The 26,104-nt window shown below is 51.0% G+C and overlaps 2 protein-coding genes across 2 annotated transcripts in view; one reads left to right on the plus strand and one right to left on the minus strand.

Annotated features, from left to right (window-relative positions):
• Positions 1-1,164: 1,164 nt before the first annotated feature.
• Cimip3 (ciliary microtubule inner protein 3) lies at positions 1,165-23,511 on the minus strand. The gene is given in 5 exon segments (XM_059281827.1): positions 1,165-1,677; positions 19,860-19,947; positions 22,826-23,035; positions 23,421-23,466; positions 23,469-23,511. Coding segments are annotated over 5 exon segments (729 nt in total). The 3' UTR covers positions 1,165-1,335.
• C16_21H6orf132 (chromosome 16_21 C6orf132 homolog) overlaps positions 22,958-26,104 on the plus strand; it is a 32,551-nt gene continuing 29,404 nt past the window's right edge. Inside the window, exon 1 of the mRNA XM_059281828.1 lies at positions 22,958-23,186. Within this exon, the coding sequence (XP_059137811.1) occupies positions 23,042-23,186 (145 nt within the window). The 5' untranslated portion in view covers positions 22,958-23,041. The remainder of the gene's footprint in view (positions 23,187-26,104) is intronic.

A 26,104-nucleotide genomic window follows, 5' to 3' on the forward strand; every position in this document is an offset into this window, starting at 1 on the left:
AGCTATGCCCCACTGCCAGCCTCAGGCCCCGTGTGACAGAGCTATGCTCCACTGCCAGCCTCAGCCCCCGTGTGGCAGAGCTATGCCCCACTGCCAGCCTCAGCCCCCGTGTGGCAGAGCTATGCCCCACTGCCAGCCTCAGGCCCCATGTGGCAGACCTATGCCCCACTGGTATTCATGGTAGAGTTGTGACTCTCACAAATGAGAGCAGCCCGATGCACCCAGGTGAGCTGTTGGCAAGCACTGGCCGGTTTGTTGCATAAGAAACTCATGTATAGGCAATTGCCATTTGGTGGCATAAGTAATGTCTTAATGGCTGATTCCACTGTCTCTGAAGTCCCAGAACTGGAAAGTGACCAATACAGTTAGGTGTGGAAGGCCAGCATGAACATCTCTCAGGCCACTGCTACAGGCTTAGTGATCTCTGCCTTCACCCACCTCTCCATGACCACGGACCCATAAGACTTGCAAGTCTTAGCAGGCAGTGGTGGCACACACCTTTAATCCCAGCACTCGGGAGGCAGAGGCAGGCAGATCTCTGCGAGTTCGAGGCCAGCCTGGTTTACAGAGTGAGTTCCAGGACAGCCAGGGCTACACAGAGAAACCCTGTCTTGAAAAGAAAAACAAAACAAACAAAAATCCAGAAACACTTAAGGATGTAGCTTAATCTGTAGAGTCCTTGTCTAGCACGAAAGAACCCAAGTGAATCAGGAGTGGTAATGCGTGTCTGTGATCCCATTCCTTGGGAGGTGAGGCAGGAGGATCAGAAGTTCAAGGTCACTCTCAGCTACATAGCAAGTCTGAAACCAGATGGACTATATGCGATCCTGTCAAAACAAAACAAGAGGTCATTTTTACAGGAATGGCTTACTAGAGACTGGTTCGTTTGCTGTATTTGTCTCCATTCTCCCGTGGTTGTTACAGGGGTAAGACGACCTCATGAGAAGACAGGATACATGTTGCCAGCAGGTGGATGTCGTTTTTAGCTTTTGGAGGCATCACCAAGTGTGGCCCACGGGAAGGCTGGGATAAGCATCGGCTGACACTTGGGCCTGAGAGAAGCACGTTCTTGGGGTGTCGGGGACCACAGAGTAAAACCTTCCAACTCTTCAGGCCCTCCCAGAACACACTCACCATGTAGCAACCTGTCCATTTAGACGCCAGGAAAGGAAGGACAGAGTTTATTGCTGTTGAGAAGAAGCTTCCCTCTGCTGTCACAGCACACCTGACTAGCCCAGGTAAACACTGCTCCTCCAGGAATGAATGGCCTTCCCCTCTGGGACCCAGGACCACGGGGGTGACGGTGCAGGGTGGGGACTTCCAGATGCCGTGGACTTAGGTACGCCACAAGATCAGGTTGGCTGGAGGAACGTCAAAAAGTTTGCGGGTGTGGTCTGTCTCTCTGCGGTACAGGTAGCCACAGGTGGGTTTCTGCAAGGTGTAGAAGGGGTTCAGAGAGTTGGAGTACTGGGAGGTGTAGAAATTGAACCTGATGTTATCTGGGTTGTGTCCCCGAGAATCCACCACTACTGGTACAAAGGAAGCCGCCAGGGACTGCTCTCGGTCTCGTTTCCATGTCTGTGACAACGGTGGTGGCGGTGGTGACGGCGGCGTCTTCACCTTTTTGTCTGATGGCATCTTTTGCCCATGGCTGGGGGTTGAGGATTTTTGTGAGTCCTAAGAAGAGAAAATAAAGGAGAAAGTGGCCAGGTCTGGAAGCTGGGGAATCAGACTTTGATTTGGTTTGCTAAAGCCAGGGCCGGAAGGAGAATGTGCCCCTTGCAGCGACCCCAGAGCCACCCTGGAACGCAGTTCTGCTGGCCAAGATTCTAGAACAGGGAAAAGAACCCTAGGACAGATGGGACTTCTGCCTCATTATCAGGGGCACCTGCCAGTTCAGAAGGCGAGGAACCTGGATGCTGCCTTCAGTGCCTCTCCCTCCTAGAGCCAATCATCACTCCTCCCCATGGCCATTGGAGCAGTGCTCCCCCACTCCTGACACTCTACCAGGCCTTCATCCTCTTCCTCCTGAAGGATCACCCCAGCATCCTTTGAAGTCATTCTCTCTTCAACCTCTTGCCTTTCCCACTCACTCCAGAAGATATTTTCTGTATTAATAGCTACATAATCCAGATGTTCTCAAAGCACCTTTCATGTCTACTACCTGGAAAATAAATGCTAAAGCTTCGAGCCTAGAATGCAAGATGTTTAATGGAAATGTGGCGCCATCTCCCCAGCCTTTCATCGTCCCTCTACCTGCCATGTGTCATGCCACGGTGGACTGTCACCCAGACCACACTTCATCCTTCCAGACCCTCCAGATCATTAGAGAATCCCATCCACGCAGGCCGGCACGAGCTCTCTTGCTTACTTTACTGTCTGTAGGAAGACCCCTTACCCGTGACATAGAAGCCTCCAAAATCCTGTTTCTTTGCTCCAGACCAAAGCATTTAGAGAATGCTCGGTAAATGCGGTTCACCTCAACTGAATTCCAGTATAGGGCAGTCCAGCTTCCAAGCCGCTGGCCCAGTTCTGTTTTAGAACCTCTCATTGTTACCAAAGGTGTGTCCTTTCTACCTAGGCCCACCTCCCCTCAACCTCTGCCCTTGACTTCTACAAGTCCCCCATTGTCACACTGGTCACACATACTGACATTCGTTTACCCTCTGCTGTCTATCACCCTTCTTGACTCTCCCATGATGGAACTGCTTTGCTCCTTGAAACGCCCCCCCCCCCCAATATCTTTCAGGGACCAAGTGTCCATTTTATTTACTTATGTGTTTATGGGTTTGGTTTGGTTTTTGCTTTTTGAATTGAGTTCTCTCAATTCAAACTCGATGGGGTAGCCCAAAGGTAGCCTTGAATTCCTCACCCCCCTATTTCTACCTCCCAAGATCCTTTTTTCTTACAGACTTAGAGTCAATACAATCCACAGCCTGGGCCGCCTGCAGGTGACCATGCACCAGAGTGCATCAGGGAACTTGAGTTCTGTTCCCGGGGCTTCCACTACCAACCATTTTCTCTCTGCCCAGCCTCAGAGCTCAGAAAAGCCCTGATAATGGAGTTAGGGAAGGTGGAGTCCTCCTACAGAAGCCCCTGGCTCAAGTCAGGATAGAACTTTGCTTCTGATTTACAAACTACTTTCCCAGGCAACACATGACTGTACAAGGCCCCCACTTCTGCTTTTTGAAATTCTCCCCATCTTCCCTGGGCAGGCAGCTCTCTTTACTGCCTTCCTCTCCAAGGAATGTTGTCCCAAGTCTGCCACAGCCCACACCCCATCCTTTGCTCTCTACCACCCACAAAGCTGAGCACCACACCCAATCTCGGGCAGACCCCCATTACCTCATTTAACCTTGTCTTCCACAGTCTTTAGAGGAAGGATATTTTCTTTCACGTTCTTGAGTTTGACCAGAGAGAGGATCTCTGGGCCCCCTCTAGCCTATCTGTTGTGGAATATGTTGGGAACTGCATGCCAGCAATGAGATCAGAGGCAGGAATGGCCTACAGAAATAATCCTTGTTCTGACTATTGGCAGAACTAAAAAGCACCCCACGCGCGACTATGGATGAGGACCAGTCAGCCCACCATGAGAAGGTGACAAGCCATCCCCTGTTGAGGTTAGGCACTCACCAAACCACCTACGTAAGCCACCACCACCCAATCAGTCTCTCAGCAAGATGAAATCTGGACATGAGTCCTCTGTCTTCTCCTCTACATGAAGAGAATCACAGTCTGTCCCTCAGCATCTCGTCTCATGACTTAACTCTCCTGCTGCGTGGTGAGCAGCTAGACCCGGATCTGCTCACATTCCCAAGATGTTGTCCTTTTCCAGGAGGGACTAAGGTAGGTACATACTTTTTTAAAAGGTTGTAAACTAGGCCTGGAGGAATGGCTCCATGGTTAAGGGCACTTGCTGCTCTTCCAGAGGATCCAAGTTCTGCTCCCAACAGCTCACAACCGTCTGTAACTCCAGCTCCAGAGGATTCTACAGCACCCTCTCCTGGCCTCCACAGGCACCTTCATATACACACACACACACACACACACACACACACACACACACGCACACACGCACGCGCTCGCACACACACACACACACACACACACAAACAATACACATAATAAAAATAAATATTTAACCACAAAAAGAAGTTGTAAGCCTGGCACAGGGGCCACACTAATCTTAGCACTTGGCAGATGGAGACAGGAAGGTGAGGCGCTCAAGTCACCCTTGCCTCAGCTAAACAGTGAGCCCAAAGCCCCAGGATGCATGAGACTCTTCCTCAAAAAACAAAACCAAGCCGGGCAGTGGTGGCGCACGCCTTTAATCCCAGCACTTGGGAGGCAGAGGCAGGCGAATCTCTGTGAGTTCGAGGTGAGCCTGGTCTACAGAGCGAGATCCAGGACAGGGACCAAAACTACACAGAGAAACCCTGTCTCAAAAAACAAAAATAAATAAATAAACAAAACAAAACCCAAGAGAAGTCATCACCCTGAGACTTCTGGACAGTTCAGGAGACTGCCGCCAGGGCTGACAGAGGCAAATGCTTCAGACCGTGTGGGGAGCTGACAAGGACCCCACATTAGGAAGGATAATGCATTTTGTGACAGACTCGAGCATCTCCTGTAGTGGTTGAATGAGAATGGCCCACAGGCTCTTATGTTTGGATGCTTGGTCCCCAGTTGGTGGAACTGTTTGGGAAGGATCAGGAGGTGTGGCCTTGTTGGAGGAGGTGTGTCACCATTCTAGTTGGCTCTCCTGTTGCCTCATGGTTGTTGTCTTAACATGAAAGCTCTGCTCCAGTGTCATGCCTGCCTGCCTGCTGCCAGGCTTACCACCATGATGGTTATGGACTATAACCCCCCGAAGCAGTAAGCCCAATAAACTCTTCCTTGTCTAGGTTTCCTTGTCATAGAGTCTCTTCACAGCAATAGAAAAGTAACTTAGACACTACCAAGTACCAGGCATTCGTCACTCAAATGTCAGTCACCTCTGCCAAAGCTCCTAAGAGACAAGTGAGATGTTAACCCCATTTTTCTAATGCTGAAGCAGAGGCTCATGGGTATCTAAGCTATCATCAGTTGACGCTCACACAGTTTGTGACAAAACACAGAATGCTTTTCAGAATTCTCACAACTGACTTACACAACAGCCAGAATTCCAACACAGCCTTTACTCTGTCTCAGCCCAGGGCATAGGCCCACCTGCTCTGGCCTTACCTGCTCTGGCCTCACCTGCTCTAGACCCATCTGCTCTGGACCCACCTGCTCTGGACCCATCTGCTCTGGCCTCACCTGCTCTGGACCCACCTGCTCTGGACCCACCTGCTCTGGACCCACTTGCTCTGGACCCATCTGCTCTGGGTCCTCCTGCTCTGGACCCATCTGCTCTGGACCCATCTGCTCTGGACCCACCTGCTCTGGACCCATCTGCTTTGGATCCTCCTGCTCTGGACCCTCACCTGAAGGCTCTGTCCTAGATACTGCTGCTGCCGCCACATGCAAGGGCCTTGCTACATCCAGAGAATGGCTCCCACAGAAACTGGGGCAGAAGGACAGTTCAGGGGAGGTAGCGGAAAAAGAAGAGAGGAAGGAAGAAGAGAAAAAAGGAAGGGGAGGAGGTTGCTAGGGAGATGGCTCATCAGTTGGGAAGGTTTGATCTTCTTCCGAAGGACTCCAGTTTGGCTCGCATCAGCCATGTTGGATGGCTCACAACCACCCATAACTCCAGCTTCGGAGATCCAACACTCTCTTCTGGACTCTGCGAGCACCTGCTTCCACGTGACGTACACACATACACATAGGAGGAATAAAAGGAAATCAAGAGAGAGAGAGAGCGAGAGAGCGAGAGAGAGAGAGAGAGAGAGAGAGAGAGAGAGAGAGAGAGAGAGCGAGAACACAAAGGAGCGGGGAGGAGGAAGGAGGAAGAGAGAACTCATGGCCTAGCCTTGCCCTGCCCCTCCCAGGGGCCAAGCTGGGCAGGCTCTGGGTGACTAAATCAGTGGGCTGAGAACACCCATTCCCTGCCCAGGCCCCAGCACAGCCAGCACTGAAGGGAGCCCGGGGCCTGGCAGCAGAGTTTCCGGTTAGCACCAGTTTCGTTAGCCCTTTCCCATCATGCCCTTCTTACTTTGGGAGTGGGGGGTGGTTAGAGAGAGATCCCTCAGTGCTCGGGGGAGCCCCACACCCCACCAAGAATTCTCACTGCTTGGCATCAGCGATGCCAAGGTTGAGGCCTGGTTCAGGCTGAGGGAGACACTGTAAAGGTGTCACTTATATCTCTCATTCGATAGAGTCCAGTGACCTCAAAGGGCAAGTGGGAAAGATAGTGGCCCCCCCCTTCCCTTTGAACCCTCTTCCATTTCCAAGCTGGAGTCCAAAGTGGGGATCCAGACAGAGCGCTCCCTCCCTCAGTACCACAAGCAGCCCCAGAGGCCTCTGGGATGCACCTGTGGGCATGTGTTTGTCTCTTCTGTCAGGATTTAGGAGCTGAGGCTGGATAGAGAAAGTCCTCTGGGGCTGAGATGTTCCTTCCAGTGCGTAAGATCACTTGTGCAAACATAGGTACCGGAATTCAGATCCCAGGGAAAAGCCAGGGCACGCACGCACACACACACACACACACACACACACACACACACACACGCACACGCACACATGCACGCACACGTAACCCCAGCACTGTGGAGGGTAGAGTTGGGAGCTACTGACAACTTCCAGCCTAGCTAGCTCCAGGCTCAGTAAGAGACCCTGTCTCAAGGGATTAAGGCAGAGTGTGATAGAGAAGGACACCATACATGTTCCTTTAGCCTCTGTGTGCACACAGGCATGCATATGCCTATACACATGTGCACATATGCCACACACAGACACACACAGACACACATACACACACACACACACACACACACACACACATAAGAAAAAAGAGAAAAAAAACCTGACTTTCTGAGTAGGGTAAGCCCTCCTGTGGTATTGGGGTACATCTTCTAGGAAGGCACTCTGCCCTTGCAAGTCCTCAGGCCCATGGGTACATGGCCTGGTCTGGCCCGAGCCTGGGTACTACAACTTGGAAAGTCAATTCCACACCAGCCGAGAACTTTTTTAAATCTGCGTTACTGATGACTGACCCCAGGGTCTTGCTTTTTCTAGGCAAGTGCTCTAACCACTGGAATACACTCTTAGCCCTGGTCCAGGCCTAGATTCAGCTATTAGTATCTCACATTCTGGTAGCCAGCCTTGTGCCCTGATGCTAATGGCATCGGGGTGAGGCACCTGGGAGTCTGCCCAGGGCACTTGCTGTTGCTGAATGTGTCAGGGCTCTGCAGGTTGAAGGCTGAGCTCTGGCCTGTCTTGGCCCTTAACAGGTCAGGCAAACTGAACTTCTGCAAAAAGGGCAAAATACGGCCATCAGCCTCACCAGCTTGTCGTGGAGTGAGACAGGCCGTACTACTGTAGAAATGCAGGGTGCACTGTGATTAAATTGGCACATAGCGTGGCATCCTTACCAAAGTATGCTGCCTTGCCCCCAGGCAGAGGGCCTCCAAAGACAGCAGGTGGGAAGGCCAGGCTTCCTTACAAGGCTGGGTGGCCCAGGGTCTGGGGCTAGCTACCCATTGAAATGGTAGCACCCCCCACACACACACCGAGTATAGTCTCTGAGGATATTCTAATACTGTATGTTTGTTTTCCCCTCTTGTAAAGTAAGAAGAAACTCAAAGGGCCAGTGAGAAGGCTCCGTAGACAAAGGTGCTGTGGCTGAGTCTGAGAACCTGAGTTTGATTTCCAGTACCCACATAGGTAGAAGGAGAGAACCAACTTCTGCAAATTGTCTGTGACTTCCTTACATGTGCTGTGGCATGCACACACACACACACACACACACACACACACACACACACGGACACACACACAGAGGCAAAGACACACCACACTCAGACCTATGCACACAGACACACCATACACACACACACACACACACACACACGGACACACACACACACGGACACACACACAGAGGCAAAGACACACCACACTCAGACCTATGCACACAGACACACCATACACACACACACACACACGTATGTACCTAGATTTAAGCACTAACTTAGCAGACTTGTCTAGGAGATGCTAACTGAAAAGTCTGGAAGGCATACTGCAGAAGCCAAGTGTAAAGGGATCAGAGGAACTGGCTGGTAGCGTTCCCCTCTGCCCCCTGCAGAAGACAACAGAGGACCCCGGGGAAGGGAACAAGTCAGGCAGTGACCCTGTAAAAGCCAAGCCACAGCTCCAGGACCACAAGGGGACCTGGACAGGGCCGTCATCTCCCTCACTCCACTTCAGTTGCTCATGACCTTGGACTGCCCAGCCCCAGCCCCCGATGTCATCTCACTTTCAACATCCTTGACCAGGGCCTTCCTTGATGGTGGTGGGACTTCCGGTGGCCGGGGCTCCAGAGGCACCCAGGGAGTCTTGGGAGGGCACTGAGGGTGCCAAGGTGAGGGGCCCTTGTGTGGGCCTTGGGGTATTGTGATGTCTCCTTACAACATAAACTCCTCTATCCTCCCAAGCAGACACAGGTGCGGGGCCTGGGGAGGCCTTTTAGCTTTGATGCTCTACTTCTTCTCCTGTACCCTTAGAACCCCCGCAGAGTGGACAGCAGGGCAAGACATTCCTGCTCTATCCGGTCCCCAGTGTGTCCCAAGAAGTCACGGGCAGAGAGGAAACAGACCCTCTCTCTTTCTTTTGGTTGTTGTTTCGAAGATAATGAATTTATTTTATGTGTATGAGTATTTTGCCTGTATATATATATGTATGTGTACCTCAGAGAAGCCAGAAGAGGGCAGCAGGTCCCCTGGAACTGGAGTTACAGCGGTAGCAGTAAGCCACCACTTGGGTGCTGGGAACTGAACCCTGCCAGCAAGTGCTCTTAACCACTGAGCCATCTCTCCAGCCCTGAATGCTGTTGTTAGTGACAGGCTCCCATCTAGCCCAGGCTGCCCTCAAACTTGCTGTACAGCAGAACTGGTCCCTTAAACCCTTGATCCCCCTGCCCTCCCAGAGCTGGTGTCTCTCTCACCTGTCCACACACCTTCTAAATTATAGAGGGAAGACAAGTGCTGGGTCAGCACAAAAAATGATTGGGAGGTGGGATGAGGCGTTGCTAGGTAGCTGGGGCATGGACCAGCTCTCCTGATTGGGGCTGTCTCTGCCCCTTCAGTTCCTCCTGTTTCCTCTACTCTATTCTACAGCCACCTTCTTAAGCACGTCCTATTCTGTCCTCAGAGACTTTATAGATGTGCCTCCTCTTACACTGCTTGGAACCAGAGTCAGAGGTGAGGGAATAGAATGCATTGTTGGATAGATAGGTAGCTTGCTGACTAGGAAGTAGGTGGATGGAGGATGGATGGATGGATGGATGGACAGATGGACAGATGGATGGATAGATGACAGGCGCTTGGCTTGCTGACTAGGAAGTAGGTGGATAGAGGATGGATGGATGGATGGATGGATGGATGGATGGATGGATGGATGATAGATGGATGGATGGACGGACGGATGGACGGACGGACGGATGGATGGATGGATGGATGGATAGATAGACAGGTGCTTGGCTTGCTGACTAGGAAGTGAGTTGATGCATAGATGAACAAATGGATAGATGGACAGACAGTTGACTTGTTGTTGGTCAGAAAGTGAGTGGGTAGTTATGTAAGTGGATGGATAGATGGATGGATGGACAAGTAGATGGACAAATAGCTAAATTGCTAGTCTAGAAGTAGGTGGATGGGCATACAGATAGATGGGTAGACAGACAGATAGCTGACTAAGAAGTCAGTAGACTGAAAGACGGATTGGCGGGTGGTTGGGCGGGTAGGCAGACAGCTTGCTGGCCTACTACTCATTGCTGGAAGTCAATGAGTAGATGGATGGTTGTAGTGCAGAGAACAGATTGTAGCTGAGTCCCACCTTTTAGGTGTGTGACTCAGGACACACTGATCGACCCTCTTTGCCTCTTTCTCCTCCCGACTGTAAGATGGGTGAACTGAGAGTCTCTTCCTATCAGACTGGGGCAGAGCTGAGAGGACAATGACCAGGCACAAAATCATCACTGCACAGATACAGCAATCACTGTGTGGGCAGCTAATTGGACTGACAGGTGGGTGGCTGAATGCTCTGCTCTGATCTCATCTTCAAAAACAAGGCCAGGGGCCTGAGGGGCGGCTCAGCAGTGAAGAGCACTGGCTGATCTTCCCGAGGACCAGGATTCAATTCCCAGCACTCACGTCACAGCTTAGAACTGGTTGTAACTCCAGACCCAGGTAATGTAGCACTCTCTTTGGCCTCCCCATGCACTAGGTGCACAGATGTACATGCAGGCCAAACACCCACACACATTTAAAAATGTAAGTAAACAAACTTTTTAAAATGTTTCTACCTATTAGGGTCCTGCCTCCCATGCACCACACTTGACAGGCACCTCCTGAAACCACACATGCAGGAAGGACCTGACTTCTCTTTAGGACCAGTAAGCTCCAAGAGGAGGAAGACAGCCCTGCCTGGAGCCATCTTGCTGTCTGCTGCCTGACTTAGGCTAGTCCTGGCCTTGTTGGTTCTCTTCCTGGCACAGTCAGTGCTGACTATTGGTGGCAGAGAGGACTTTGGGGCCCACAGGCAAACTGGAAGTGGAGGTGTTGATAGCGTGTAGGCTGTGCCTAGATCTCATACCCTGATGGTAATAACCCCTAATTTCTCAGGAGGCTGGGAGGGGCTGAGCACTGGAAGATGAGGCCCCACTAATCAAAATACTGAGATCTTGGTCAGGAAAAAGGAGGGGTGGCTTTTTGGCAGGGAGAAGGCCTGGCTTTAGTCCTGGGCCTGAAGAAACTTTCAGGGGAGACGGTGAGGCAGGAGAAGGTTTGGGAAAGATGGAGGGGGCAATACTTATAATACCAAGTGGGCGAAGGCTGGTAGCCCAGAGTCCTAGGTGATCGGAGACAGATCCTGAAAACCTTGAGACCCAGCTTCCTTTTCGTTCCATAATGTTGCACATTTGATGGTAGATGTCTTAGTTAGGGCTTTCATTGCTGTGGAGAGACACCATGACCCCAGCACCTCTTATAAAGAAAGCATTTCATTGGGATGGCTCGCCTAGTTTTCAGAGTCCACCATCATCATGGTGGGGAGCATGGTGGCGTGCAGGTGGACATGGTACTAGAGAGGTATCTGAGAGTCCTACATCCTGCAGGCAATAGGAAGTCGACTGTCTAAAAAACGGAGCTCAGCGTGAGCAAAGAGTCCTCAAAGCCCACCCCCACAGTGGCACATTTACTCCAACAAGGCCACACCCACTTCCGCAAAGCCACTTTGATGAGATTGTGGAGGCCGATTACATCCAAACTACCACAGTGGGGCATCCCACCGCATACTGAGGCTCTTAGGCGGCGACCCCTACATGACTACCGGACTAGGCTCTGCCAACAGTGTCCTTAGCCCAGACCATGCCACTTTGCTGTGGAAATGTTACCGGGGTAGTAGCTAGGGACGTCCCCTTAGGAAAGCCTAGCCAGGCAAGCCTTGACTGTTTATTTCATTTGCAAATATTGTGATGGGTTCAGCAGTGATGGGCAGGTGGTAGAAGCACCTGCCGAGCACACACAAGGCTTGGGGCTCCATCCCTAGCATCAGCTCCATAAGGCTGGGCATGGTGGCACAGGCTTTTAATCGCAGCACTTGGGAGGCAGAGGCAGGTGGATTTCTGAGTTTGAAGCCAGCCTGTCCCATGCCAGTCAGAGCTGCCTACATACTATGATGCAGACTCTAAATAAGTAAGTAAATGTATGCATGCATGCATGCATGCATGAATCAATGAATGAATGAATGAATGAATGAATGGATGGATGGATAGATGATGGCCTCTGTGTTCACTTCCTGGGATTGAACCCCGGCTCTGACATTTCTCAGCTGCGTGATTTGCACAGATGACTTCACTTCTCTGTGCCAACTCCTAATCTACTAAGGGGAAGGGATAGTAGACTTGCTCTTGATGGCTCCTGGGAAGGACCATGAGCTTAGATCATGGCAGGCTGCTTGGCAGTGCTATGAGTTTCCTCCTCCTATTTCTAAACTGTGTACAATGCTGAATCAGTCCCGCCTCCCGGAAGCCCTGCTTCTGACTTATGACCTCATTGTATTCATCCTAGAAATTCCCAGAAGGTAAGGGCTCTGGTCCCTCCTCCACAGTGCTCAGTGGGTGTTTGGGAAAGCTAGGCAGAGCCATTGGGACTCTGGACTGACCCAGAGCACAGGAAGAGCCACCATCCACCCTACCCCTTGCCTCCCGCAGCCTCCAGCCTCTGCTGCAGATGTAGGTAGCTGAAAGTGTCAGAGTGCTGCCTTGCTCTAAAGACCTGGTTCTGGGGCATCTTCCCTACCTTTCTATACCTGCCTTGTGGCTTGTGCAAATGACTTAATCTCTCTGGTCGTCAATTGTTTTTCCTTTGATATGCCTTAAGTACAGAGGGCTGAGGTGTTCATCCGCTTGGCTTTCCAGCAGATGATCACTCCAGGTCCACACTGTATTAATTTTTCCCCTTTATCTCCCTTCTTCAACGGCATCCCTGACCCAGCCAGTCAGCCGGAGGCAAGCATTAATGAACATCTTCTTGTGCGTGTGTTCTTGCAACACCTACGCTGTTGTTCGGTGTACAGGCAGTTTTCATTTGCATAAGTGGTACTGTGTGGTTTAGATCCCATTCTGTTGTTTGCTTTAGAGTTCTGATTCCTTCAGAAGATTTTATCCGTCCCTGCAGTTTCGAAGCTCTGATCCAGTTGCTGGGAGAGCATCTAGCCGCTCCCTTCTGACCTCTTCCAAGTCCTGCGTGGACGGTGCCCACACGTTCCCTCTGCTGCCGGGGATGGACCCGTATGCCTGCTCTCCACACAAGCGACGTCGCAGGGGCGCTACAAACACGTCCTTCCGAACTCCTCTCGGTTGTTTTTTAATCACACTTACTTATTTGTGCGTGTGATGTGTGTGTGCAAGGATGCACATGCCACAGCACACATGTGGAGATCAGGTCAGAGGACAGACAGCTTGCCAGTCTTGCTTCTCCCCTTCCACCATGTTGGCACCGGGGACCAAATTCAAACCATCAGGCTTGGCTGCGAGGACCTTTACCGGCTGAGCCACCTTGCAGTGCCCTCTTTATTTTGGAGGCAGGATCTTGAGATGTTGCCGAGGCTGGCCTGGAGTGCCTGTACTCGAGTAATCCTTCTGCCTCAGTTCCAGAGTAACTAGGACTGCAGACTTCATCAATAATCAAAGCTTGGGCCTCAACACATTCAACTGCTGAGCTACATCCACACCCTCTTTAAAAAAAAAATAAGTCCCTTTGAGACAGAGTGTCATTATAGCTGAGGGTGGCTTTGAACTCCCCTTATTACAAAGGATGACCTTGAATTCCTTGATCTCCCTTCCTCTGCCTCCCAAGTGCTGGGACTGCAGACATGGGCCACCCACCCCCACCCTCACCCCCACCCCCACCCCCGATCCCGGCCTAGCTTTCTGTTTTGAGATAGGATCTCACCAAGTTGTGCTGTGGGATATTGGTACTCTGTGTGAAGATGTGTTTCTGTGATTGGTGTACTAAGAAGCTGAACAGCCAATAGCTAGGCAGGAGAGTGTAGGCGGGACTTCCGGTCAGAGAGAGAACTCTGGGAGGAAGAAAGGTGCCGGATGCTGAGGAAGCAGCATGAGTGGTATGGAGAGATGAGTAATGAGCCATGAGGCAAGACATAGATTAAAATAAATGGCTTAATTTAAGTTATAAGAGCTAGTGGGACAAGCCTAAGCTAAGGCCGAGATTTCATAGTTAATAATAAGTCTCTGTGTCATTATTTGGAAGCTGGCTGGCAGGACAGAGAAAGACTCACTGCAAAGCTGCCCAGGGTGACCTTGGACTCCTTCTGCAGCTTGAGTGACCTTTGATTTTTGATGCTCCTGCCTCACTCTCTCGAGTACCTGCAATCACAGGCCTGCACAGCCAGGCACAGCTCTATTTTTTGAAGTGTACACATGCACACACAGTCTTTCAGATTGTGGGTAGGTCTCCCTGGCCTTCAAGGTGACTTTGTGGGTGCCTGCTCCAGCCTGCTTGCTGGCCTTGCCGGAATTTCCCTTCTTAGCTACTTTGTTGAATCTACACTGAGAATCTACAGTTCTTTTCTCTCATTTTTTGTTCTGTTTGGTACCTCTGAGTCCAAAGTTAGTGCAGGGGGCAGGGCAGGGCAGGGGCAGGGGAGGGGCAGGGGAGGAGCAGGGGAGGGGCAGGGCGGGGGCAGGGCAGGGCGGGGAAGGGGCACCTGGGCTGAGCACTTGCTGGTGCCTTAACCTACCTTCTCCAAGTCTTGTGACACTCTGAATACTTACACCTTGCTTTCCTCAGGAACAAGGAAGGCTAGGAGAGGTGACTGTGTGGCCAGAGTCACAATCCTTAAGACATAGCAGAGCCAGGATTAAAACCTAGTCTTCCCCCGGAGTTACGATCCCACCAACACAGCTCACGGGGAAAAGAAAACCGAGGAGCTAGAGCTTTGGATCATCAGTTAGGCCTGCATGCTGCTCTTCCAGAGGGTCCAAGTTAGGTTCCCAGCAGCCACACTGAGCAGATCACAACACGTGTGACTACGGCTCCAGGGGGATCCGACACCCTTCTCTGGCCTCTTTGGGCACCCGTGTGCACATGGTGCACCCACAACAACATGCACCTTTAATGCTAGCATTGAAGAGGCAGTGGCAGGTGGATCTCTGAGTTCAAAGGCCAGCGTGAAGCCTGGTCTACACAGAAGTTCTAGGCCAGCCAGGGTTGCATTGCGAGACCCTGTGTTAAACACACATATGTATGTATGTATGTATGTATATGTATAGATATGTATGTTTGTGTGTATGTGTGTGTGTGTGTGTGTAAAAGTAGATAAATAGGGAAGTGAACGTCTTCCCAGCACCAAACACAAACTCCCTGGTCAGGGAACACACCAGAAGTCCACACCTCACCAAGCCAGCTAAGCCCTGTCAGGAGGAAGCTCACAGCCCAGACTTCCATTCAGCACGGTCACTTCTCCAGAGAGGAGAGAAGTAGACTGAAGTCCCCCCTCCCCAGACTCCTCCCCACAGGTCTCCAGGAACTGATCTGAGAGAAGATGTCCTCTGCCTGGGAATAAGATGCTGGGCAGCAGCCAGGCTCATCTGGGCTTCGGGCAGTGGCAGTCCTGGAGAGCTAGCCGCAGAGACCAGGGGCAGGATGGAGGTGTGCCGAGGACTCCACCAGACTCCCTCATTCAGAGAGAGGTGGGATGGGGGTTCTGGATAGACTGTAACTTCCTGGGCCAGACCCCACCCCACATTCCAGAGCTGGCCAGGTTACAGGTTGCTGACTAATGGCTGAGCAGAGATTAATTACAGGATGGATTTTTGTCTGTGCTGATGGGGTGCCTGGTTTTGGCTGTTTCTTTTACTGGAAGAACAGGCATGTGGTAGTGTTATTAGTTGACTAAGTCCAGGTAAGACAGAGAGTTAGGCTCCTCGGCCCCTCCCTCTCCTCCTCATGTAGCCAAGGATAACCTAGAGTTTCTATGCTCCTGCTTCAACCTCTCAAGTGCTAGAACACAAGCACTCAGCTGTCATGTCTGTCTTATGTGACGCTGGGGGATAAACCCAGGGCTGGCACATGCCAGGCAAATGCTCTACCTACCCGGCCACATCCTCAGCCCCAAAGCAGGCAGGCCCTGACTCCGCTGTTTCCAAAGCCGTTGGGCCGACAAAATGAAACTGGGAGTTAGGGATGGGATCTCTACATTGAACCCGGATCTTCTGTAGACCACCCCATGCCGGAAAGCAATGGAGGGAGATGGGTGCTGGGAGAGCCAGCCTAGAATACGCTGACACCCAGACCTCAACCACAAACATCTCTGGCATTCACAGGTCACAGCAGGGCCTGAATGTCCTCTCTCCCCAGCCCAGACGCACCCATAGGCAAAGGGACCAGCCCTGGGAGAGACAGATGAACAAACATTTAAGGGTGTCCCGTGTGTGTGCCAGGCACTGGGCCGTGTGCTTTGCGCTATGGTCTCCCTAACAACCTCATCATAGCTCCGCCCTTCCTCTTGTGCCTCAGCTGGAGAAACTGAGTCAGCATGTGTGCCTTCACATGCCAATCATGCCCAAGCCCATTGTTTTTTAAGTCGTCCCACAGACTAGCAATTATGCCCTTTCTGTTTGCTGTGTGAGCTCACGAGTCCCACCCTCATCCTCTCCAGCTGACCAGTTGATTGACTAATCAGCTAAGTGACTTCCTTCAGGCCCTCTGCCCCTCCTTCCCAGTCACCGTTCCTGGAGCTGTTAGGATAGACATCCGATAGACATTCCCAGCACCCACATGGTGGCTCACAACCACCCTCTTCTGACCTCTAAGGGGATCAGGCATACATATGGTGCACACACATGCAGGCAAAACACTTATACACATAAATAAATAAATCTAAAAATTTGCTGGGCGGTAGTGGCACACGCCTTTAATCCCAGCACTTGGAAGGCAGGTGGATCTCTGTGAGTTCGAGGCCAGCCTGGTCTATAGAGTGAGTTCCAGGAAAGGCTCCAAAGGCTACACAGAGAAACCCTGTCTTGAAAAAAACAAAATAAAACAAAAATCTAAGAAATTTTAAATAAATAAATAAAATAAGAGACCAAGGGATTCAGAAACTGGCAGTTCGTGGATGGCACCAGGGCCCTTCTAGACAAGATCTCTACTTGCTTTTATTTATTTGTTTGTTAATTTACCGAAGCTGTAAATTTATCGAAGGCTGGCCTTCAACTTGTTCCCTGGCCAAGGATGACCTTGAACACCTGATCGCCCTACCTCCATCTCTCACAAGTGCCTTGTGAGATCAACAGTGTGCAACACCACATTAGCTTTGTTTTAATTTTAATTTTTGAGACAGAGTCACACTAGCTGGCCTGGAACTCACTATGCAGACCAGGATGGCTTGGAACTCACAGAGATTCCCCCGAGTGCTGGGATTAAAGGCGTGCATCACCCTGAGCAGCTGTTTCTAACTTTAAAATGGGAAGTGCGTTTAGATGAGGTAAACTTTCTGGAAAGTCTCCCTCCCCTTGGCCTCCTCCCTCAGTAAACACTTTTACTAGGTTTTAATTTATGTTTTCAAAGTTTCTCTGGGCCAACAAAAACAAATGAGAGCATACCTACCTGTCCCTCTGCCCTCCCACAACAGCAGGCCACTGCTGCGCAGCGCTGGCTGAGACTTTATCGTCTCGTCTCGGAGATGCCTGGGTCTGGTCGGCAGGCTTACTCGGTCATTCTCTTACTTTGCCGAGACGGTATTTTACCGTGTTAGCCCTGCTGGTCTTGAACTCCGGGCTCCAGTGTTCCTCTACCCTTAGCCTCCTGAGTGACTGGAACTACAGGGTGTATCACTGTCCCCAGAGAGTGACATTATGATCTCATTGTGTTGACATGCCCTAATTTATTCAACCAGCTGTCTTCTGGTGGGCATTTGGTTGTATCTGATTATTCCAAGTACCTTTCTTATTTTAATTTTTAAATATATTTTCAATTTTATACATGTATACAACGTATTTTAATCATATCCGCACCCTTTTTCATTTTAATATGTGTGCAGTATATGTATGTGTGCGTATGTATGTGTGTGTGTGTGTGTGTGTGTGTGCATGTGCATGTAGAGTTCAGAGGCTAACTTTAAATGTCTTCCTCAATCATTCTCCACTTTATTTTTTGAGACAGGGTCTATCATTGAACCTGGAATTTACTATTTCAGGTAGACTGGCTGGCTAGCCCGCTTGTGGGACGAACCCACCTGTCTCTGCCCCTCCCTACCCCTGGCACTGGATTACAGCTGCACACCAGCATGCCTGCACACCACCATGCCTGCCTTTTATGTAGGTGCTGGCGATCTGAACTCAGGTCACACGCTTGCACAGAAAACACTTTTCCCACTGAGGCACATCTCCAGGCCCCCAGCTGGTTTTCTTAGCCCTCCATACTCTGGACAGCCTTATTGTTGGATCCACACCCAACTCCCAACTCCATCTTTCTCAACCCCTGCGGATACTTCCTGTATGCTCTCCCTTAGTGCCCAGCCCACTGTCTCCCATCTTTCCTCCTCCTCTTTCGAATTTATCTCACCAGGGTTAGGCTCACCTTGGCTCTGCCCCCTTCCCCAAATAGCCTACAGCAACTGAGACTCAGAAACCAGGTCTTGGATTCATCTGGGTCCTTCACAGTCCGGAGCTGGGCACACAATAGTTTTCAGGAGCATTAAGTATGCAGTGGGTGTCACACATGATTGGAGCTATGGATGGTGACTCTGCCAGGCCACGTGCTGGATCTAAGAGCCCAGAAGCTACCCAGAGCAAGAGAGACCCCATGTCTCATAGGTCTCTAAGAACAAAGCCTCCGTCCTATGCCTAAGTGTCTAGAGTACTTGGGTGGGTCATGATGATGTCCACGATCTGATGGGGATCCTTGTGGGACTGGGGAATCATTGTGTCCTTTCCATTTGGACAGTAGGGGAAAACATGATGTAAAGACAAAAAGTAAAGGGATGGGAGCCTTCAAGATGGCTCACTAGGTAAAGGCACCTGCTACCAAGCCTGTGAACTAAATCAATTCCCTGGACCTACATGATGGAAGGAGATAAGTGACTTTTACAAGTTGTCCTCTGAGCTCCGCAAGCATACTGGGCCGTGCTCATGCGCACACAGGCATGTAAATAAATGGTTTTTAAAAATTCGTAAGTAGTTTGCTTCTTGCTCTTCCAGGGGACCGTATTGGTTCCCATTACCCACATCTGGTGGTTCAAAACCGCCTGTCTCTCTTGCTCCAGGGGACCTGATGCCCTCTTCTGGCCTTGTGGGCGTTCACATATAGGTTGTACACACAGACAAATATCTTAACTGAAAAGAAGGTAAAGGGATTATGGGTCACATGGCTTTGTGAACTGTCCCAGCTGGACTCTTTGCTGTCTCAGTGACATCTGTGTCTTCCTGCACAGGCCAGCTCCATTCTCCATTTTTAGAAACCTTCCTGGACTAGCCAGCGCCTGTTGACCTCTGCTCCTGTGATCTGCTCTACGCGTCAGTGACAGCCACTGCAGAACTGTTCTTAGTCATCTCCAGGCTGCCTCCTCCAGTCACACAAGCCTGTCTTCCTGCTGAGATCTCAAGATCCTTGTGGGATAAGAAAGTAAAAAAAAAATGACCTTACTCTCTCGGTGGCCACTTTACCTAGTCACTACGTGGTCACAGAGAGGTCTTCCATGGGTTCTGTGTCTCAGGACTGCTGTGGTCCTGGAGGGGACAGTGTTGACCACAGGCAGGTCTCTGGCCACAGAAACAATTGGAGAATACAAGTTTTTAAAATTGTTTTTCTGGTTTTTATTGTTGCTTCTTGTTTATTTGTTTTGAGACAGGGCCTCATGTAGCCCAGGCTGGCCTGGAACTTACAGTGAAGCCAACTCCTGATCCTCCTGCCTCCACCTCTTGTACCACCGCACTAGATTTATGTGGAACAGGGGAATCAAACCCAAAACCTTATGCTTGGTAGGCAAGCACTTTACCAACTGAGCGACACCCTCAGTTCCTATGAAGTTTTTTAAAATGACCCTCACCCCAGGGTTGAGACTGCAGCTCAGTGTAGAGCCTTTTCCTAGCACATCTAGCATGTTTGAGGTCCTGGGTTCTATTCCCAACACTACCAAAAAAATTAAGCCCATTCCATCCTCCTATGGAGTGTTTCTCCACCCCTGCCCATCTGGTTTACCTGGAAAACAGTGTCCGCACAGCGGCAAGCCCCGAAGGCATGGCTCTTCTTGTCTCTTGAAGCTGAAGGGGACTTCTCAGAAATGTCTCTGTCACGGAAAACAAACAGGCAGAGAACTGTTAAATTAGAGACAAAAGGGGCAGGATGACAAATGGCCATGTGTGGCTCTTGACTGCACTGTGGGCAAAGAACTGAAAAAGAAGAGACGTTTGAGGGAGAGGGACAATTCCAATAGAGAGTGGACAGTGAATGGTGACAGTGTGTTAGTGTCAGACTTGTGTGTGTGTGTGTGTGTGCGTGTGTGTGCATGCGCAGGGTATATGTGTACATGTGCATTCAGGTGTATGTACGCTTGTGTGGGTGCACATAGGAGCAGATAATACTGTTGCATGTCTTCCACCGTCAAAGTTGACATTACCAGTTTGTTTTTTAATTTTTAAAATACATTTATTAGCCAGATGTGGTGGCACACACCTTTAATCCCAGCTCTGGGAAGGCTGAGGCAGGTGAATCTCTGTGAGTTGGAGGCCAGCCTGGTCTACAGAGTGAGTTTGAGTTCTAGAGTGGCCAGGGCTATGCAGAGCAACTGGGGACAAAACCCAGAGCTTTGTACTAAGTTGTATCCCTAACTTATTTTTTTAAATTTATTTTTAATATTTTTAGATAGTCTTGCTAAGTTTCCCAAGCTAGACTTGAACTGTCTATGTAACCCAGACAGTTCTAAATTGGACACCCTCCTGCTTCAGCCTTAGAAACAGCAGGGCTTGCAAGGCTGAGCCATCAGCCCGGTTCCAGATGTGGTTTTTAAGGTTTTATTTATGGGGCTGGAGAGTTGGCTCTGAGGTTAAGGGCACTTGTTCTTGCAAAGGACTCAGGTTCAATTCCCACCACCCACACAGTGGCTCGGAATCATTTGTAACTCTAGTGCCAGCAGATCCTATGTCCTCTTCAGACCTCCAAAGGCACCAGGTAAACGTGGTGTATGCGTATACATACAGGCAAAACACTCATACACATATAACAATATTAAATTTTTTTCCCCTGGAACTGAGGACCAAACCCAGGGCCTTGCACTTGTTAGGCAAGCACTCTACCACTGAGCTAAATCCCCAACTTGACAATAATAAAATTTTTAAAGATTTTTTTATACCTGGCCTGGTGACACATGCCTTTAATCCCAACACTCTGGAAGCAGAGGCAGGTGGATCTCTGTGAGCCCAAGGCCAGTCTTGGTACCTACATACCAAATTCTAGGCCAACCAGAGATACACAGTAAAACTTTGTCTCCAAAAAAATATTTTTTAAATTTTATGTGTATGAATTTTTGCGCACATGTATGTATGTGCATCACATGCATGCAGTGCATATTGAGGCCAGAAGAGGGCATCAGATCCCCTGTAACTGGAAGTACAGATTATTGTCCACTGCCATGTGGGTGCTGAGAACTGAACCTAGGTCCTCTGGGAGAGCAGCCAGTGCTCTTCAGAGCCTTCTCCAGCCCCCCAAATCTGGTTTTTAGAAATTGCATTCACAGTCGGGCATGCAGTACATCTTTAATCCCAGCACTTGAGAGGCAAAGGCAGGCAGATCTCTATGAATTCAAAGTCAGCTTGGTCTGTGTAGAAAGTTTCAGGCCAGCCAAAGCTACATAGTAAGATCCTGTCTCAAAATGATAATACAAGAAAAAGAATCTGCTGTCTACAAAAGAAACCGCCAACATTCCCAATGCTATGTTCAGGCCATGACGTGGTCATTGTACCAAGGGACTGACTACAGTGTGGTGACCTGCACAAGATTCAGCCAATGAGGTTAGCTAACATTCCAGCAGGCAGAAATAACTAGACCCAACAGATTAAACGGGCAGTGGTGGTGCACGCCTTTAATCCCAGCGTAATCCCAGCACTCAGGAGGCAGAGCCAGGAGGATCTCTGTGAGTTCAAGGCCAGCCTGGTCTACAGAGCGAAATCCAGGACAGGCTCCAAAACTATACAGAGAAACCTTGTCTCGGAAAAAAAAAAAAAAAAAAAAAAAAGGAGGAGGGGGGCCTGAAGGGGAGAAAGGATGGGCTGGGGTTGTGGGGGGAGAGGAAGAGGGAGAGTTTGCATAGATATGCTCAAGATGTATTGTTTATATGTATGGAACTGTCAAAGGTTAAATAAAAGATGATTTCATTAAAAATATATTAAGCCAGGCTTGGTGGCCCAAGCCTTTAATCCAGCACTTGGGAGGCAGAGGCAAGAATATGTCCGTTAGTTCGAGGCCAGCCTGTTCTACATATCAATTTTCAGGACGGCAGGGCTACATAATAGAGAGATCTTGCCCACTATATATAAGACATTAATATGTGTATTTATTAAAATCTCCTTCTCTTGGGAGCCCTAGCCACGAGGACATTTTCTTCCTGTGTTCTCAGGAGTGGGTGGTACAGAGATTTTGCAATGATAGCTGGCCTGTAACTTCCTGTGTAGACCAGGTTGGCCTCGAACTTATGTCTATACTCCCGCCTCTGTCTTGCAAGTGCTTTTTCTTGCTTGCATCACCTTGTGGAACCCTGCTCGCTACCATTTTGCTATTTTACAGGCATCGCTTGTATTCATCAAAGTCTCCCGCCCACGTGTCAGAGGGTCCACAGGATGTGTTCGCCCCTGCTTGTTTGGCCGGGTAGGTCCCTTTTCTGGGACACAAGAACCACGTCTAAAGAGCCCACCCTGATCTGCTCAGGAACGGCCCACAGAAGTAAGGAACTCGCCGCAGGCCTTTCCTGGCCCAGGGAAAAGGTGGTGGACTGGGCGGGCCGTGGGGAACCCGGGGCAGGGGGCGGCTCTTCTCCCAGGCAGGGCGTGGGCCGGGCGAGGTCCTCAGCCCTGCGCACCGTGCCAACAATGGGCTGTTGTAGAAGGAGGCAGGAATGTGGCCCGAGGAGTTGGGCGGCGGGGCGGAGCCGGGTCCCAGCGGCAGCCTCTTACCTGTCCAGGTAGCTCGCATTTCCAGGCGAGCGGCGGCGGCGGCGGCGGCGGCGGCGGCGCCTGCACCACCTGTCGTGGGGTGCGCGGGCGGGGAGCGCGGCTGGGGGCCATGGCCTGGTAGTGTCCCCTGCGGAGACGCTGCGGAGTTCAGTCAGGGGCAGGACAGGGCGAGGGAGGGCAGGTCCTTCCCTCGGGGACAGAGAGGCCTGCAGCAGCATGAAAAAGAACCAGACGATGCAGGGGACCTTCAGCAAACTCTTTGGGAAGAAGCACGCCAACCCCGCCACCACGTCCCTCTACGCCACCAACCCACCCTGGATTTTCACCCAAGAGGCCCAGGAGGAGGGGACCAGGGACTTTGGTGAGTGCACCCCGGGGGAAAGAAAAAAAAAAAAAAAAAAGGAGAACTGATGGCGCCTCTTGCCTCCGGGCCCTGGCGTCACTTGGGCGCTGGGAAGGCGGGCAGGGGCAGGGACACGTTGGAACCTGCGAACCGGCCAAGGAGATGCTGGGAAGGGGGAGGAGGCGCCGCAGCCCGAGTCGGAGAGGTGCAGGGACCCTCTAAAGCGAGGCCGGCGAACCCTGCCGCCCTCACCTGCCATCCCGGCCCCCTTCGCAACCTTGGGTGGGGTTTCTGTTTGTGTGGTTGTCTTCGCTGTGTCTCCCACCCCGCCGCATATCCGCATTCTCTCTGAGTCAGAAGTGTTCCTGAGATCTAGGCATCTGTCCCTCGCCCTTTCCGCTTCCTCTGCCCCGCAGAGAGCCTGCCTCAGGTGCCCCGCGTTTTGCTGTTTGGGTAAGCCAGCCAGCCACTGCTAACAGGTTGCAGCCCTTTGCAACACCGAATTAGTTTTGTTTTGTTTGTTTTGGGGGGCGCGGAGGGCAGTGTCCAGGTCCCCTTGGGTCTGGGTTGTCCACTGTCTCGGGTTAAAGTCAGAGGTGGGACAGTGGAGAGTAGGGGGCCCTCGAGTCAAAGGTGGTTGTCTTTACAAACTTCTGGAAACAAATTGGCCCTGCTCCAGGTCTGGCTATGGGTCGCCTTATCTCTCCCTACATCTACGTTTGTATACTCTTAACCGAGGAGAACCCGGGGGAATGGGGGACAGGTATTCACTTCGTTTTCGGTACGTGCGTGAATCTGGGGTCTCAGAGGGAGACAAAGGTGTGTCACTTGTCACTCCATTTACTTCTTCATCACCTTTAGGGCCACTGTGTGGGGCCGCAGAGGACAGTGCAGCCTCATTGGTGCTATAGGTTGTTTGACACCCATATTACTACATTGGGGGCCACGACAACAACAAGATGTCACCTGACCCAAAGACCCCTCACCGCAGGCAGACAAAACTAGCAGTATACCCTCCTGCCCTTTGGGGTCCTTGGCTGTAAGACAGTCTTTGGGTGCGTGAAGAGATGCCTCTGAGGGGACCTAGCCTCAGAGTGGAGAGGGAGAGGTGTTCCTGGCAGAGCATAGGCTGCAGCAGAGGGAAAGGAGCTGGGCAGAGTGGGGGTGTGTCTTAGGGACTTAAAGACACCCTTGCAGGCAAGCGTACGTATGCAGGAGTACTCTGTGAGGCCCCAACACCGGGCCTGAATGAAGACGTCAGTAGCAAACCGTCACTCAGCCTTTCCTAGTGCAAGCTCCCGTGAAACGTTTGATGTCGACTCACTGAGTGTTTGTCTCGTGTAAGATACTATAATTGGCTTTCCAGATGAGGACACCGAGGACCAGGGAGGTTACAGAACTTGTTGAAGATCACGAGATTGAAATGGTAGAGCTGCAAACAGATGCTTTTCAGTAGACTACAGACTTAGAGAGTTGTCCCAACCAAGTCTGAGGATTTCTAGTACTCCGGAGTCTCGCTGGTGAGAGAGCCAGCATCTAGACCCGGGCAGAGCTCCCGCTCCTAGTCAGTTTACGGACTTCACTCTGGAGGAAGGGACGTGGGGGTGAACTGGGATAGTAGGTGCCTTAAGGACCAGCTGCCCCGTCTCCTCTCCAAGGAGAGTCTCAGAACACCTTCCCACAGTCCCTCTCTATTTTCCCAGGATGACCAGACTGTTGCTAGGGATCAGTACTGGAGAGAGAAGTGAGACAAGGTACCCTGTCAGCTCTTACCAGTCTAGGCAGGGCAGGAGTCTAGGGGACTGCTCCTCCCTGTCCCCAGGGCAGGGCCAGGCCTTCAGCTGACTCAGTTAGGCTGTGTCTGCACTGCGCTGGGGTTTTTTTTTTGGGGGGGGGCAGAGAGCACCAGCCCAGCAGGCTGGCTCTCCTGCCTTCTGGAGTGTTCCCTGGGGTGCTCACAGGCATGAGAACCCCTCCTCCTTGCTGTGCTTGGGGTTGAGGGAAGGAACTGGTGCTGGGGATTCTGGGGCGGCAGTGGATTTGCCCCCCTTATCCATTTGTCAGAGACAGTGCTACCTCCCTGCGCCTCAGAGGTTTCTGTTCAGTGTGTAAGGTATCAAGGCTGCTTAGAGCATCGGTTCTCACCCTTCCTGACGCTGCGACCCTTTAACACAGCTCCTCATGTTGTGGTGACCCCCAACTATAAAATGATTTCACTGCTACTTCATAACTGTAATTTTGCTACTGTTATGAATTGTAATGTAAATATCTGATGTGCAAGGTATCTGATATTCAACCCTCAAAGGGGCCTTGACCCACAGATTGAGAAACACTGGTTTAGAGGGCCTGCCTGAGGTCATGTGTATGGCAACCTTTAAAAACACAAAAGGAATCTGGCTTGTGGTGGCACATGCCTTTATTCCCAGCACCTCCAGAGGAGGCAGAGGCAGAGGCAGGAGGATCTCTGTGAGTTCGAGGGCAGCCTGGTCTACACATCGAGTCCAGGACAGACAGGGCTGTTACACAGAGAAACCATGTCTTGAAACAACAAGCAAACAGACAAGCAAAAAGAGGAAGCTGCCTCAGTGAGGAGATAAGTAGCTGTAAGAGACTGTTAAAGTCTTAGTTGCTGCCCAGCCTTTCCAGAAAGTTCTCCAGCAATTTCCAAATCACAGTTTGTTACACTCAGGTCAATGAAGCTTTTTGTTGATTTTGCTGAGATGTTGCCCAGGGTGGCCCTGAACTCCTGGACACTCCATCGATCCCCTGCCTCGGCCTCCTAGTAGCTGGGACCACAAGCTTGTGTCACTGTGCCTGGCTCAGCCCCACTGTGAACTTTGCCTGTCCCCGCCGACTTCATTTCCTTGTCCTCAGGTGGCCGTACTCCAGAGGAAATAGGCATGAAGAGGCACCCCGAGGTTTCGAGGGGGTGGGGC

Source organism: Peromyscus eremicus, chromosome 16_21 (assembly GCF_949786415.1).
Source record: "Peromyscus eremicus chromosome 16_21, PerEre_H2_v1, whole genome shotgun sequence".
NCBI classification, from domain to species: Eukaryota; Metazoa; Chordata; class Mammalia; order Rodentia; family Cricetidae; genus Peromyscus; species Peromyscus eremicus.